The sequence below is a fragment of the Vanessa atalanta genome, chromosome 19 (assembly GCF_905147765.1).
Source record: "Vanessa atalanta chromosome 19, ilVanAtal1.2, whole genome shotgun sequence".
NCBI lineage: Eukaryota > Metazoa > Arthropoda > Insecta > Lepidoptera > Nymphalidae > Vanessa > Vanessa atalanta.
Window position 1 is genome coordinate 3,694,027 of NC_061889.1, and position 16,913 is coordinate 3,710,939.

The 16,913-nt window shown below is 32.8% G+C and overlaps 2 protein-coding genes across 12 annotated transcripts in view; both read right to left on the minus strand.

The window, feature by feature from the left end:
- Positions 1 to 2,531: 2,531 nt before the first annotated feature.
- On the minus strand, positions 2,532 to 10,773 carry LOC125071268 (serine-arginine protein 55). 8 transcript variants are annotated; one of them, XM_047681417.1, is made up of 10 exons: positions 10,614 to 10,770; positions 9,780 to 9,918; positions 9,188 to 9,258; positions 8,391 to 8,486; positions 7,547 to 7,616; positions 5,635 to 5,708; positions 4,984 to 5,157; positions 4,573 to 4,668; positions 3,897 to 4,082; positions 2,532 to 3,310 (listed from the first exon to the last, which is right to left on the minus strand). In XM_047681417.1, the coding sequence occupies exons 2-10, from the start codon at positions 9,903 to 9,905 to the stop codon at positions 3,100 to 3,102; spliced, it is 1,104 nt and encodes a 367-aa protein (XP_047537373.1). In that variant the 5' UTR covers positions 9,906 to 9,918; positions 10,614 to 10,770; the 3' UTR covers positions 2,532 to 3,099. The 8 variants fall into 8 exon arrangements, 6 of the variants coding, with proteins under 6 accessions (XP_047537373.1, XP_047537370.1, XP_047537372.1 ...); XM_047681414.1 differs by having other exon boundaries at positions 7,547 to 7,631; XM_047681416.1 differs by lacking the exon at positions 10,614 to 10,770 and adding an exon at positions 10,299 to 10,315 and having other exon boundaries at positions 7,547 to 7,631.
- Positions 10,774 to 13,775: 3,002 nt separating this feature from the next.
- The window catches only part of LOC125071511, a 221,628-nt gene continuing 218,490 nt past the window's right edge, over positions 13,776 to 16,913 (minus strand). For 3 of the 4 annotated variants that reach the window (XM_047681795.1, XM_047681794.1, XM_047681793.1), the window contains 3 exons: positions 16,423 to 16,584; positions 15,778 to 15,875; positions 13,777 to 15,536 (listed from right to left, as the gene is read on the minus strand). In XM_047681795.1, coding sequence (XP_047537751.1) covers positions 15,296 to 15,536; positions 15,778 to 15,875; positions 16,423 to 16,584 — 501 coding nt within the window. In that variant the 3' untranslated portion in view covers positions 13,777 to 15,295. Of the gene's footprint in view, positions 15,537 to 15,777; positions 15,876 to 16,422; positions 16,585 to 16,913 lie in introns of all 4 variants that reach the window. The other variant, XM_047681796.1, reaches the window with a different exon arrangement.

Below are 16,913 nucleotides of genomic sequence, written 5' to 3' on the forward strand. Positions count from 1 at the left end.
AACTAATTATTCGAATGAATTCGTTTAGATAAGGAAATAGAATAGGTTCGTTAACTATGTCATGTTTAATTTACTTATAAATGAACGACGAAGCACAACTCGATAACTCCAAACCTACTCCTTTTTTGTATTTTAATAAAATAAAATCAGAGAAGATAAATGCGGATTTAAAACTTGATAGCTTTATTAAAATTTCGAAACTAGTCAAATTCTACGAATTGAATATTGGGTTTAGTCCGTTTTTACTCAGAAAAATAATTAAGGAGTGTTTAAAGAATTATAGATTTAATTAGTTAGAGAGCATGACAGGACAGACATTAGCGAACATTGCAACACATAAAGAAAAAAAAGGAACTATCAGGAACCGCGTCTCTCATTCCATGTGGTAGCGGTGTGCGTTGTCAATTGATAAAGCTTAATAATCTTACTTCTTACTAATATTATAAATAGAAAAGTTTGGATCGACGGATTGTTACTCAATCAGGCCAATACGACTAAAAGGAACTGAATAATATTTAGTACAGACGGATTAGTCTGAATTAGCAAATAAATTACTTTTATCCTTAACACCTGCAAAACTCAAACGCGGGCAATACCGAAGGTTGAAACAATTTTATATGAATAATATGCCAATATATTATTTGGTAAGGTTTGTCTGTCACAATTATGTCCAGAATGTTTCTGAAAATAGTGAAACGGTTAGGTAAAAACAACTTTAAATTAAAAATTTAAATAAAAAAAATTGTATATTATAATATTTTTGTGGAAAAAACAGTACAACAACTTTGCCTCTAGCGTTGGCCGTGCCTTTAACGTATCTTATCAGTAATTTGTAATTATTATTTAGAGCGTCTGCATGTTTTAATAACTAAATTCCACCACAATTTAAGTTACTATTTTTTTAAATTACAAAATATTATTTTTTATATACTTATAGTTATATATTATAAATATGAGTCGGTATATGTCATTGAAAGCGAGAAGACAACAAGGTCTTCATGGGATTCTGAATTCAGATGAGCAAAAAACTTAGTAAAATTTCTGACTATATTTTTATTAAGTAGGTACGTTGCCGAGATGCAGAAACAAGCATAAATTGATTGTTTTAATTTAATTTTGGGGTGGTCGATTCTATCATACCTACGTCCCAGGGGCAAAATTGGGTCAATTTAGTACCTTGCTATTTTTGAAACGCTGTGTAGGGCATTGCAGTGCTTTTATTGAATCATAGAAATGATTTTATTTTGTTAGGAATTTTAATCCCTGTTAATGAATGGTTGGTTTAAAATATGAGCAGCAAGTTAAAATTATAGTTCCAAAATCTTATTGGACCTGCCTTCGGAGACTTGACGCTTGTCACTTAAATGTTTACGAGTACAGTGCTTCCAAATCTGATGCTGGCATTCAGGCGCCTGTTACGACAAAAGTAAAATATACGTTTTTATGCTTCTGCTATATTTCATTACAGGCATTAGTTACCTAATTATTATTTTTTACATTGTAAATTTATGTTTATCATAAATTATGTTTCAATCATATTACATTTATTAATTTTATAATCAATATCGTGTCAAAGGGAAGGTAACCCTTTACCCTACTTACCGTACCCTAATGGCATTTTGCAATTGTAAAAACAATAATGATGTTGATAAGTTCATAGGAGAACGGACATCCTGCAGTACAAGATCGTGTTTAAATCCAAATAGGCACCAATTTTTGTATGCTTAGTTTGTGTTTAGAATTCGTCTTAGCAATAAAGAAAAACATCGTGATCAGACCTATATTTTTCTCTTTATTCGGTTCACCTACAACTTTACATTCATAATTACACAAGAAACTTAATTAAAAAGTACAAATTTAGAATGTAAAGCTTACAGGTACAGTACTTGTATTACGAATGCTAAAATAAAGTCTAGAACTCGTGGTTTTGAGGCTCTCTTAGACTTACCAATATTAAGCCATTGGTAAAAAGTATGAAGTTTATTTCTTAACTTGTACGGGGGTTTTGGGATAGGTTTATTCTTACTTGTGAATTTTATCTAAATTTTAAGACAGATAATGTTTTATGCGTGTTTTGAACGCAGTTACTACTAGCGGTAATCGCAGGAAATAACATTTTCCGTATCGAAAAAACAAATTTACATTACAAATATTTATTTAAAAGGGTTATTGGTTAACTTCACATTAAGAGTTACGATCCTAAATTATAGTATTATTATAAAATTAAGAAAGTGAGCCATAAAAACCGAAAATTGTTTTCAGAAATTACTAAAAATATTAATTACGAGATGAATGAAAATATTCAAATTTGGTCATAATTTTTTAAAAAAATAAATTAACTTTGCCCACACTTGTCATTCTACACAAAATTTACTTATGAAAAATCGTTATAAGTGAAACAAATGCGGGGGGGACCAATTTAGCATTAATTTTAAAGTAAATTTAAATATAAAAATCATGATGTATGCCGATCGGCGTGCTCTGCACTGAATAGGTAATTCTAAATATTAAAGGTAAATAAAAGCAGCAAATAATTAAACCTTATTTATTTTTTGGTGCCTTATAAACAATACAGTATTTACAAAATACCTTAACCTATTTCAATAGGGTGTCAATGACAATTCATTCTAATTACCTAAAAAAAAGGTAAATAAATGTACTATTTCTCAGTAGCAATTTGTCAATTTTAGAAAGATTTTAATTAAAATCATTTATTAAAATGTCTCTTCATCTCACAAACTTTACTGTTTAGGAATTAGAATTGCACATCTCATAAAATTAAAACTAAATTAGAATATTTTAAAGTATTTAAAAGCAGTAAAATATCAGTAAATTAAATATTTCTCAATCACTTACTGCCTACAATGTGCATTTTACCACAACATTCACTAGCCCACAATGACATTTCCATAATCTATCCGTGACCTTTTTGATAACATATACATTTCGATTAATGACCAAGTCGCCAGGAGTGCGCGTCACCGTGCAATTTAGGACCGGTGTCCACCAAAAGGACCGTCGAAAAGGAAATTAAGTCACGAGATCACAAGACTACACATAAATTTATGAAATATAATTTTAAGTCTTATATCTATAGTTTTAGTCGCCGCTGCGCGGAGAGCGTTCAGTGCTGGCGCGCTCGGGGGCGTCGCCGTTCGGGCGCGGGGAGGCCGAGCGGGACCGGTCGCGGGACATCGAGCGCTCGCGGGACGCCGACCGAGACCGGGAGCGGGAGCGGGACTTGCTTTCGCGGCGTTCCTCCTCACGTTTCGGTGAAGCTGCCTCCTTGCTGCGAGAGCGAGATCTCTCCCTAGAGAAAAAAATAATCATAATTTGATATATATTTAAAGGAACTGTTACTTTGGGACTTAAAGCCTATGCCTTTTAAACAAAGTTATTAAATAAATAATAGATAATATATTTGCTGCCTCTAATAAACTATGATAATATAGAAATAATAAAAAATATGGAGCAAAAATAAGAATTTAACTAAATTTAAGTCAAAGCCCAAAAAGCAACAGAAAAGGAGTGATGCTCTACTGCACTCGACCATCAACTATTTCTCACCTGGCTTTGACAGTAGTTTCTCTTCAAATGATGCAGGAAAATATGGTAAGAGTTATTAAGTGAAATAAATTGTGCCATCAATTAGTTACAAATTCATGTAATTTTAATGTTGCAATCAATGTCAATAGCCTTAATTATTGCTTCAGTACTATCTGACAATAATGCTAAGACATTCGATGAGAGGTTATACACTTCAACAATTGTTTATATATTAATAAGAGATTATAATTTAAAAAAAACAGTTTCAAAAACAACCATCATTATAATGATGAAATTATAACCTCTCAACATCACACAACTGTCAGACCGGATTGAAAGCACAAACTTACTTGGAGTCATGTTTCGGCGAGCGGGACTTTGACTTTGACTTTGATTTTGACTTTGACTTTGAGCGGGACGGCGACATTCTTCCGTTTCGGTCGGGTGATTTGTGAGAGGCGGAGCGTTCGCGGGACTGGCGGGACTCTGACCGACGCTCGGACTTACGGGAAGCTGATCTCGAACGGCTGCGATCCCTATGCGAGTCGCGTACGACAAATGGTAGGAACGGGCATTTAATCTTTAGCTACTAATATCTATACATCGAATGAAGACAATTCTTATTTTATATTATACGAAAGTTCGGTCGCAAATGCGCGAGTCGACGCGGTTTTTGTGACTACACACTACATACAACACTAAAATACATAGAGTATGTACTAGGACTAAATACTTACGATTTTAAATTTTGCTCAGCACATGAAATAACACACCTAGCCAAATGAATACTAGGTTAATTCTTAACATCATGCATGTTTAATAAAAAAATTGCGAATGTATTATTAAAAGAATTGATTAACTCATGCAAGCAACGTTTTAATAAATCGTAATAAAAATAATTATCATTTAAATTTACAGGCTTTGTGGTGTTAACGAAAAAAAAACCTAGTTCGTCATGTGAAGACACGAATGACTAGGATTACTAATGACAATCAAAAATTAATAATATTATTGACTCAAACTCACTTAGATCGGGACCTCGACCGGGACTTGGCTTCAGGACTCTTGCTCTTCGGGCGAGATTTGGAGCGCGAGCGAGACGATCGGCGGGAGCGAGATCTACTGCATTGTGTTTTTCATTAGTACAATTCACGACATTTAAGACTTATTCTGAGAATAATTAAAATCTCAGAATGTAGATTATCATTCACAGGTATTCAGCCCCGAAAGATGGTAAAATGTATAGTATCATCATAAACACAAAAAAAAAAATTGAAGACTTCATCTTTTATTAAATATGAAATAAAAAGCCCTATCAATTGTGTGGACTATTGGTAATGAATTCAAAGTGAAAATTCAAGTAAAAACTACTCTGACAATATATATACATATATGTAAGCGACGTTAATGCAAGTCGTATTGAGCCAGCTGTGGTACCTGGAGCGGCGTCTCTCCCGACTGCGCGAGCGCGAGCGGCTGGAGGACGAGCGCGTGCGGCGGCGCGACGAGCGCCGGTCCTCCACGAGCCGGACGCGCCGCCCGTTCAGCTCCGTGCCGTCCAGCTTCTCCATCGCCGCGCGCATGTCGGAGTGCGTCGCGAACTCGACCACGCTGGAATCCATATTTTATGAATTATATATTCATATTGAATTAACTTGATAGTTATCGGGTAGATAGTTATATGAGGGCTTGATAGTCTATATTAATGTTTAATTTAGTAAAATTTTTATTCCTTTGTTTTACCTATTCCATTTTTATAATCACTAATAAATATAGTTTAATAATAAAATGTGTTCAAAATACGCCATTTTGTCATCGGCAGTCTATCCTAAGACATAAGTAATATAAATAATTCGACTATTGTTCCAAAACGAATGTCTTAGACATGATTTTATAAATAACAAGCAATTACATTTAATTCAAGCTCATAGCTATGAGATAGCCTGTCAACTAAGGGACGTTAAAACGATTGATAATTTAGAATATATGCGAAAAGAAATGAACATTAATTCGAAGCTTGCTAGAATAATATATCTTTCGTGTTCGGATAAAAATTACGAATAACGTGAAAAAAAAAAATTTACATACCCTTCATTTCTGTGTTGCTTGTGAGCATCAGCATAAGTTACTTCGCCGGCTTGGCGCATATAATCCTTCAAGTCCTGTAAACCAACAAAGCTCGTGAGTCTTGATTGTTAAGAGCTTACAAAAAAACCTTTCCTAGAAGCCTTCGTCAGATATAAAGTTATCATCAAGGTATTCAGCCCCGAAAGATGGTAAAAAATACGATATCATCATGTAAATGGCGAATATAGGAAAGGTGTGGTGAACACCCTTAGAATATTTATAATGTATGTGCTACCGAATGAATAAGACCTCTCAAACAAAAAAAAATAAACATGAATTGTGCCTATACAGATATTTCGTAGACGGTCAACCGACTGGTTATCATTTCTTATATAAAACAGTTAGCACAGTAAGGGACGGCAGCTGCTCCTGCACCATGTCACGTAAGGGTTGCTCCTGCACCATGTCACGTAGGGGTTTGCTCCTGCACCATGTCACGAAAGGGTTGCTCCTGTACCATGTCACGTAAAGGTTGCTCAATAGACGTCTTTGTAAACATCAATCTTTGCAATTGTTGAAGCAAATTAGAAAAACCGATTCCGAGATTAGTTTCCATATTCCACATCTGTACAAATGCTCATCGCAATCTAATCAACTCCTTTTTCCCGCGCGTTTCTCCTTACTTTTCCAATGTAATTCCTCATTTTTATTGCTATTGTCTCATATTTTACTTGTTTTGTTAAATGCAGCAGATTTGAAATCCTCCTTTCCGGTGCATCGTCATCGTGATTTGCATGTTTTAGTATCGATTTCGTAATGCCATCAATCAATATCCTCTATGAATTCGAATAACAGGTTGCATTTGCATTCTTTTCCGAAACTTCAAATAAAATTTCTTTAGTTCATTTGTATAATCCGCCACTTGTCCACGTCTTAGTGAGTAATTCGAGTGGGTACTGTCACAAATAACCACCACGCAGTGACTCAAGTAATCTCCAAGACCATTCCAATAAGCAATGACACCATACAGGTAGCACCGGCCACGAAAAACTGTTTAGGCACCAAAATAAAAGAAATATAAAAAAATATGATCGCTTCCACAACATCGACCACTTTGATAGCTGGTTTCTATTGGGAGCATAAACTTAATATAAAAATGTGAGATATGAATTAAAATGGGATTGCACATAGCGAGAGCGGCTCCAGTAGTGCCCCCCTGTCGACTTTACCTTGACGGGCCGTCGGCTGGAGCGGGACAGGGTGTCATCGCGAGACCGTCCCGACCGTCCCCTGGGGCGCCGCAGACCGATACCCTCCTAACATCGCTTCAGACCACATCTCACACGGGCTACATCGGGGAAGGGCTCAGGGCACGAAACGCCACCTTCTGTCGTTATTTAAAAACCATCTATAAGCTCGTAATGTATAACAGGTGTATAAGTTTACTTTCATATGTATTTAATATATTATAAGACAAGTTAAAATACAAAGAATTATGTGAAGCTACTTATCGAAAAATTTATTGATAATGTTTTTGAGTTTATGAAAAGCAAGAGTTAATCTCGGTATCCAAATGTCTGGTTCATCATCTCTGGATTTCAGAATCTTACATGTCTTCCTTGGTATCGTGAATTCACAAACGTCAATTGTCTTCTTACATGCTCAATTGTCCCGTCTTGAAGTCATCCAAATATCCGAGTTATCCCTTCATGCGTGATGCCTTCTTCAGTTATGGCTTTCATATACTTGATTGCTTGTTTGTTGTTGTTACCACATATTGTTGTTCCTCTCGTATCGATATTGCCGCATCCTTAGAACACAAGTGACCAACGACCCTGGTAGTGTACGCCCAGCCCTCATGACCGTGTAGCTCCAAACCCTGAGTGATTGTGATGGGATGATGATGGACTTTCCATTCTGCTCAGTCTCTTACCTGCCAGCTAATGCGGCTAGACAGATTTTCGACGATAAGTCGATACTCCGTGCGCGTCGGCGGGCCGTATCTGTAATTGTAGTCACTGAAGAAAGAAATTGACAAAATTAGTTTAATTGAAATATATTTATTTCAATGCAACTAATATAATTCTGTCAAATTGTGCTTAAATATTTAGAGAAAAAAATATAACGTTAAATTTGTATACAAATAGGCGTAAGAGGAAATACTTGGATCATTGAAGACGTGTCTTCCTTTTTATATATTTTATAGGACAATGTACAGTTTACAACAATATTTTAATGTTCTCTAAATATTTTCAGCAATAATAACTTTAAAAAAAAAAATCAGTCAAACACAAATATGTTTAACTCAATAGACACTGACTACAGCACATACTGATAAGATTAGAGCTGCTTTAACAATTTTAATAAATAGTAATAAATATGCCCAAATTCATTACATTATATTTATCAGTCAGTCAGTCTACATTGAAATTTTACAGAATAATAAATTATCATATTTTGATAAATATTGACTACTATTGGAAGGCCATCATATATGAGAAGTACTTCTTTTAGCACAAGTAAGGTGACCACTCACTATCAGCTGGCTCTTTTAAGAGATAGTTGGATGGGTTGAATTGTACTTCTTTTAGCGCAAGTAAGGCGACATCTCACCATCAGATGGTGGGTAATTAATGTGTTATTATAATGTGTCGGGGCGCGGATACAGACGACGGTAGTCGCGCCTGCAGCCGTCGCGGCGGAGGGGGGTCGCGGTCGGAGCCACGAGGCGAGCCACGCGCGCGCTCCCTCGACACCCTACCAACACAACCACTTACTCGTATCGCGACCGGCCGCGGTCTCGTTCGTAGTAGCGGTCGCGGCGGTAGCGGTCCGCGCTGCGGTCGATGCCCCTCGCCGGCTCCACCACCACCCTGTAGCACACCGGCCGTTAGCCCACCCTCCCGTTCACGCTGTACCACCACCAAACACCGTCCAACGCTCGCACTCCGAACACTCTCAGCTTACGTCATCGGTTTGAACAGTACAATTGCAAGAAATGACTGCAATGGATATCACTTATACACAAGATGTCAGATTCTTAAAAACAATTACATCATAATTAAAAATGGTTCAATAATACTAATAAACATTTTATGCTCATTTATAAAAAATTAAAATAAATTTATGAAAATTTAAAATTTACATTATCTTCAAAAGTTTTTTTTAATAATTAAATAGTATAAGTAAAATTATCTGGATATTATACTTCAATACATGCTCAAAAAGGCAATATTATGTTATAATATTATTTTGCCCCTCATAATTGTACAGCAAAAAACTTTTACCAGACATCCTTTTCATACTGAACATTTTTTAAGTTAAAGCTATTAATACCTATATATGACTAATTGAATACATTCATTGATGAATATTTATTCAAATTAAACTTACACAAATATGCACAATACTATGCCAACAAATATCATTCAATAATTCGGCTAATAATAAAATATATATATTAAACTTATTAATTTATTGTAAAATAAACAGCTAACTATATTTTCAGGTCATGTTAAAAGATTTAATAACTAGATAGAACTACATTTGTCAGTGTAATTTAAACCTGTCTTACCTTTCTCCAAGTAATTCTTTCCCATTTAATTCATAGACAGCATCATCTGCGTCTCTATAATCTTCAAATTCCTAAAAAATAAACTAGCAATAAACACATGGACATGATTCAGAGAATTCAGAAAGTTACACTATCTAATCAATCAGTTTATGATAATAAAATACAATTGAATAAAAAAAAATTCAGCATCCTACATTTGAAATGAATATCCGTTCCTAACCTTCTCTCTATGGAATAGAATTATAGAATCCAGTGTAATTGTCATATACATTAAATTTAATAACCATGTGGTTTGTGTCACATGGTAATGAAATTGGCCAATTCATTAACTGTCCATTAACTGGATAGTTAATGAATTGGCAGTTTTAATTAGTATTTGGGATAAAAGTATCAATGTTCTTAACATATCCCTATCTAATACTTATAGATAATACTCATATTTAAACAGTTAATAAAATCTATACTAGTCGAAATTTAGTGAATTAGGAAAATTATTTATGCTTTTAATGCTATACAATTAAGAGATTTAATTCATTAAAATTTGAAATAAAATATTGAAATACTAAAATTTAATAGAATATAGATTCCATACCACAAATCCATAACCGTTCTTGATGAGAATGTCTTTGATTCTTCCAAATCCTTTAAAGAACTTTTCTAAATCTCTTTCCCGTACTCCGAAGGGTAGGCCACCAACATAGACACGTGACCCCACCATGATCTATGCCGCTCTGAAATAAATAAACAATTTTAATGGCACGTTCGATAAAATACACGCTGTAACATAAAATTAACTTTAAGTGCCTTTTATCAAACTATTATTATTTTTTTTTTATTTATAACCTTAAATTCTTAAAAAATACTTGTAACTCAATTTTTTTTGTCTCAATTTAACTAATTTATTTACTTGTGATTTACAATTTTTTTTTGTTTTAATTACATAATAACGTATAGAAAGTTCCGATAACAGTTCATATGAAATGTACTGAATAAAGAGACTATTTTAAAACGAATTAAGTAACTTACCGCGTAAAATGTTAGAAAACGAATTATACATATATTTCGGACAACATTTTGTTTAGTAATTAAATAATTCGTTGGAAGTACGTACTTCTTAATTCCAAATTAATTTAACAGACTAAACGGAATGGCGGCACGGAAGGAAAGACCCAGTCGGCACCACGCGGTCACGGCGGTCGGCAAAAATAAACAAGTCGAGTCTACGTAATTTTAAATAAATATTCGAAAATAATTTATTTCAGTAAGATCATCTTCAATTACAAGAACTCAATAAACCATTTATGTAACGAAGTTTTATCAATAATCGAATAACTGAATCTATAACAATATGGCGACATCAGTTTGCATGGCATCAGTTAAGATTTAGTTATGAAATAGGTTATTACTAATTTAAAAAAAAACTTACCTTTATATTATGTTCAAGAGACTTTTTTCTTAATGTATTAATATTTTTTATCACTTGTAAATAAAACTAAGCAATTATATAATTCAATAACACGTGTACTTAGACGCTGCAAGCTAGCAAGCTACGATCCTAGCGGATATGGCGTTATACATTTATGGTAGACAGTTTGTTAAGTTGGTAATAGCAGACAACGTGATAGTATTTTCAGTGCTGCCATATTTGTGTCATTGGTTCATCCATTATTAACGTTTTATAACAGTTTCTTTTTTTTTCAAAATATCCGAATTTGCCTTTTAACCTTCTTCATTCTAGATAAAATTTAGATTTTTATCGAATAAACAAAAAAAAAATTGCTATTGTTGCAAATTTTAAATTAGTCTAAGAAAAAAGCTAAGGTGACTAATTTCCACTAGTATTTATAAACGAACTTAAAAAATATAATCCTACTGTGTCTTTTCGAATAACATATAATTAAACTATAGTTAATTGAGCTTGTGTTCTGTCAATTACATATCATAAATGTATGTTTTTTTTTTAAATAAAATAATAATAAGAAACAAAATTGTAGCCAACAACTTCAATAGTATTTCCCGCTTTTCGGGAAATTCCTCTTCACATGTACCCAGTACACTAAATAATGTAGTTGGTAGCACTTACTAATTTATAAACCGAAGGTTACGTGTACACTATCAATATTTAATAAGTATTATTATCTAAATATGAAGAAGCTTTAAGTATGGTCAAACGATGATTATTTTGGCCTTGAAAATACAAATAATTCTACTAGTTTTTCAATTTAGAATATAAATTAATTTATACATTTGTAAAGAGTGAAACATCACATTATTACTTTATTTTGCATTTTTCTAAAATATTTATCGCAGCATACGAAATGCCTTTATTTACTTTTGAAAATCGTGGAATTAAAGAGAAATTTCTTAATATTATTGATTTGTACTAGACTATATATACTACAATAACTGAGTGCTGCTAAATATTATAAATATTAATAATAACCTACTTTTATAGTTTAAAATATTTGTAATATTAAAATATTAATGATGACATTTCAATAATATTTAAATTTGACTAAAAAACAGCTATCGGCGCGGCTAAGGCGCATAAACAAACAAATTAAATGAGTTATGCTAGTACATATATATGTCACTCATATAATTATTTATTCTATCACTAAGTATCAATGCCAGATGGACTAGGCCAGAACGTTGACGGTTTATGGTCAGTTTCAAGGTTATATAGTAATGAACACACAGTCATACGGTTTTTCATCTTCGGGGAATGTTGATCACTTTACACATCACCATTACTTAAAATAATATTTAAGATACCTACTTTAATTTATAATACTTGCAACACTGCATAGAAAATACATTTATCCTTTCTTACTTATATGCAAATATATAATATGTCTACCTTCTTTACTATTTATTGGGATATCGTTGACCAATTAACGACGAGAAGATTTCGAGCCATTTTGAAGAGTTTCTGGAACATGCTGGGTGTGCCGAATAAAAATACGTGAAAATTCGGTGATTAACTAAAGGGAGTCTTATTAATATTTCCCTAATTTTAAAATATAATAGTTGTGTGATTTAGAAAATAGATTTACCCTTTCTTATATGCAAACATATCCGTTACTATGTATCGGGATATCGTTTGACCAATGAACGACGAGAATGTTTCGAGCCATCTTGAAAAATTTCTGGAACATGGTGTGGTGTGCCGAATAAATATATGTGAAAATTCGGTGATTAACTAAAGGGAGTCTTATAATACTTCCCTAATTTTAAAATATTATAGTTGTATGGTGTGAATACAAGTTATCCAGGATTTTGGGTCGTTGAAATCAAGATACCAACGGAGACTTCGGCCACGCGTACGGCTCCAACTATGAAGATGGCCACATGTTCATTTAATGTTCATTTTGTAAATACAACTATTTAACATATCGGGTTCAGAGTATAAATAATAAAACTTTTTTTTTTAAACATTTTTTTATTTCCAATTCATAAAGCCAACACGATGTTATGCAACCTATATTATGCTCCCTTCCTTTAAAACAAAAATTTAAATGCAACAATAGCATGTCTCCTACATTAACTTATACAAAACTAAATTAGAAAAGTTATAGAGATATGACACGATGTTGACGCATATTGAATTAAATTTAAAACAGCAATTAAAAGTTAGTTTCCCTTTTTTTTGCGTTTTATAAAACATCTCTAAATGGGAAACGCATTATTTCAATATTATAAAGATAAAAAAGACATGCGCTTTCACACATTTTTCTAACAATTTAATGTAATCTACAATTATTTTTACTTGATATATTTTAAAATTGTATTTTATTTAAAGTTTAATAAAAATAATGATTATATTTATTGAAATTGATTCAATGGTATATATCAATTTTAGACATAATTAGAAACATTTTCAACTTGACCTTTTTTTCTCTTTGTAATTTGTAAAAAAGATCAAGATTAAATTTAGAGTTTCACCTTAATTATTTTTAAGTTTTTCAATTTAGTTTATTTGGCGGGAAAACTTATATTTGCTACTTATATTTTATTATTAAAAATGTGTTGCTACTATTTTAATTTTTGTTTCATTAATTTATAAGACGGCAAAATTAATTCTAAAATATTAACTATATACTAATACCACTAATATTAATAATAAAAAATATTTTATCCATTAATTTTACCGTATAGATATCATGCACATACTTAAAATAGAAGAAAACCTAATACAGATAATTACAACATAACATGCATATCTGAATTCAAATAATTGAATTTAAATATAGATTCTTTTTAATATAATTTAACAAATCAAAAACCAGATAGATTCGAAGAAATAGATCAATTGCTTGAATATATATTGTATTAAAAGTTATAAATAGAAGTAACTTGAAAATATTGCAAAGAATTGACATAGCAATTAATAAACCGAAGATCTTCAGCTTAAAAAATATAGGTAAAAACTAACCTTTTTCTTAAAAAATATATATTTAGGTAATATTTTTATATTTAAATTTGCTATGGCAACTCTTTCAATATTTTCAAATTGTTTTATAAATTAAAATGTCATTTATTTAAAAAATATAAATAAAATATAAAATGATATTAATAAAGTATCCAAAAACATTGTAGTGATACATAACATGTAAAAAGTAATGTCATACTTTTATAATCTTATCAGTCTTAAAATATTATATATAAGATAAGGCCACAAATACATATTAGGAAAGTAATATTATAGTTCATTTATTTTCATATATAGTTTCAAATAGAGAATAAAATATACATATAATGTAATTATATTTATGTATATATTATAAATAGTAGTATTTTTTATCAAGTTTTTCGAAGGGTATACTATAATTTCTCATTGAACATATTGTATAATATATGTATAGAAACCATTTTTAAGAAATGTATAATAGTTTCATTAAAAATATAGTACACACAGTTTAGTGATGGCCACGATAAATTATCGATAGAATCGATTTGCGAACCGATTAAAATATGAAAGGTACTTGAAAATATGTCACTCTCAGCGCACAAGTCACACACCTAAATTAAGTAACCTATTCATTACTTGTACTAAAATAGGTATACTTACATACAAACTTATAAATGTATGTGTTAGTAAATTATTACTAATGTTAGCTAATTTGAACTTCATCTGATACAGATGATTGTTTTTCGAACACTTTTTCTTTAATTTATTTGAACTCTTGCTATGAGCAATCTATGGTTCCTAATGTTAAGTATGGTTCTAATAAAATGCAGACAATAACTTTAGTTACTCTTTAGAGTTTGAATATGTCATATTCTCTTACTTTCATTATTCTTTTATGAAGCTTACGATAAACCACGTCCCCCACAAATTAGAATACTTTTTTTAATTATTTTTTTTTCATAATACAACATTGTCACACTGTTATATTTGTCATGTCACATAAGCCACTTAATACTTTCTTATCGTTACGCCCTGAACCGTTATCGAATAATCAAATTCTAATAACAAAAAAAAAAACCACTCAATCGAATCTAATACAAAAAGTATTAATCGATAATATTAAAATAATATTAGTACAACACTAATATTGGATGTTCTTGGTGTCAGAACCTAAAAATAAGACTCACACTGTAGTTACTACGGCTTTGCTTATTCATTCAATTCAAGCTTATAAGCTAAATTTATCGACACAACAATCTTCTTTCTGCCCTCCACACCAGGCTTTCCTTATTTCAAATAAACGGAGTAATTCTTATTGAATAGAAACACATTTATCTTACTCCATTTATTAATTTTATGCAATCCATTTGCATAAAGCTGTGGGTGCGTGTCTTGTGTTTTCGAACCACAGTTAAGACATTACGGCGCATCTTGCTTTCATCTACAATTCCATTTATCGACGAAAGCCAAGTTTCCAGTCTGTTTATTAGCTAAAACTAGCTAAATAAAAATTATTGCAATTGCAACTCGTCACAATTGTGACTAAATACATATGCCAGTAGCATAATACTAGGTAAATTGTCATTGGGACTTTAAAAAAATATCCTTAACTTTCCTTTTAAGCGTGGCCACACTCATGTCACTTTGACACGTGTCACGCTGACAGCTCTGACACATTGGCTTTTATAAAAGTGCATTCAGACCGGCGGCGGTCCACGGACATAACGCAGTTGCGGTGTTAATGTTTGTGCGAGTGAGTTCAAGGCGTCGCAACACCTTGGTCGCTCTACCAACCAGGCTGCCAGGAGCAATGCTACGAGACACAGCTGTATGGGGATAGATGAGCGAAGGACGCGCCAAACCCAGCCACTTCGAGGATTGTAATCAGGATCACCAGCTCCAGTTTTATTTTTCGAAATAGCAATAGCGTGATCGCGCCTAGAAAAAAAAACGAACAATATTAACTTACAACTAAGTACAATAATACGATTATAAAGAAAATGTCTTTGTTTTTATACAAAGGTGTATTTATTTTCTGAATCATTTTAAATGTGATGGATTGGTTAAAACTTGACTTTTATAGTGTTAACTCGTGGAACAGACACAAGTATAGCACAATCATGTAATCTTGATACTTATTTCATAATTTAAAAAAACGTATTTATTTGGTTAAACTTACGAAACTTCGTCGATTTTCAAGTCAGGGATACTCTGTTCGACCAAAGCGCGGCAGGATTCTTGTAAGGTTTTTACTTCGTTCTCAGTTTGCTCCATACGCTAAAAACATGTAAAATTATTTTCAAGTGTCTTCTTAAATAGATTGTTCGAATTGTTTTTTTTTTTTTATATTATCGTACTAACTAACTGAAGTGATAGTTCGTAATATGTATATCAAAATAATTCGAACCTAACAATTGTTTTCTGACAGACAGAAACTAAAATAAATAAATAAATATTACATATAAAAAGAAGAAGTAGTGTTGGTCCTTGGTTTAAACCTGAAATATTTTTATATCAGGTTTAAACCATGGACCAACAACTGCAGCCAGGGCCGGATTTAAAGGTCTTGAGGAGTGAAATATTGGAGGCCCTAAGTATTATTTTACAAATTAAGTCGAACATTTCAATTTCTGTCGGAAGGTAATAATTTATACGAGTATATATTGGTGTATATAAATTATTGCTTACAGACAGACATGTATAAGTAACTCTTAAAACAATCGAGACATGTCCAAAAATATAACATTAAAGTTGTTAACTCGTCGGAATCTCTAGTGTGGGTGGCCGGGTGCTACCTTGGCGGTGGCGGTAGAGGTAGCCTTACCTTGGCGATGGCGCGGTGCGCGGGCGAGTTGGGCGCGAGCGCGGCCTGCAGGCGGCGCGCCAGCTCCCGCAGCGCGCCCAGCCGCCGCGCGCGCCCGCCCGCGCCCTCGCTGTCGCCGTCCGATATGCCCGAGTCCGACAGGGAGTCGCACGTCGAGCCGCCCTGGAGGACGAAGGAGCGTATTATATAACGATCGCTATTCATTGTTTTAATTACGTTACATAAGGTTAATAATGTTTGAAAGGCCGACGATCAAATGAATGATGAAGCGGTCTCACGCATAGACCAGGCCAGTATCTGAGTCTAATCCAAGAAATATAAAATTCACTAATTATTTAATAATGTCTCGTTAACGGTAGGAAATACAAAATAAAAGTAATAACTTTTATTTTTTCACTATATTTCGAATCGAAAGTCAACAGTGTTACTGTTAGGTGGTTTACTTTACTTTACGTTTACTTTTTCAGACGGCCTTTAATATTAGGGATTGT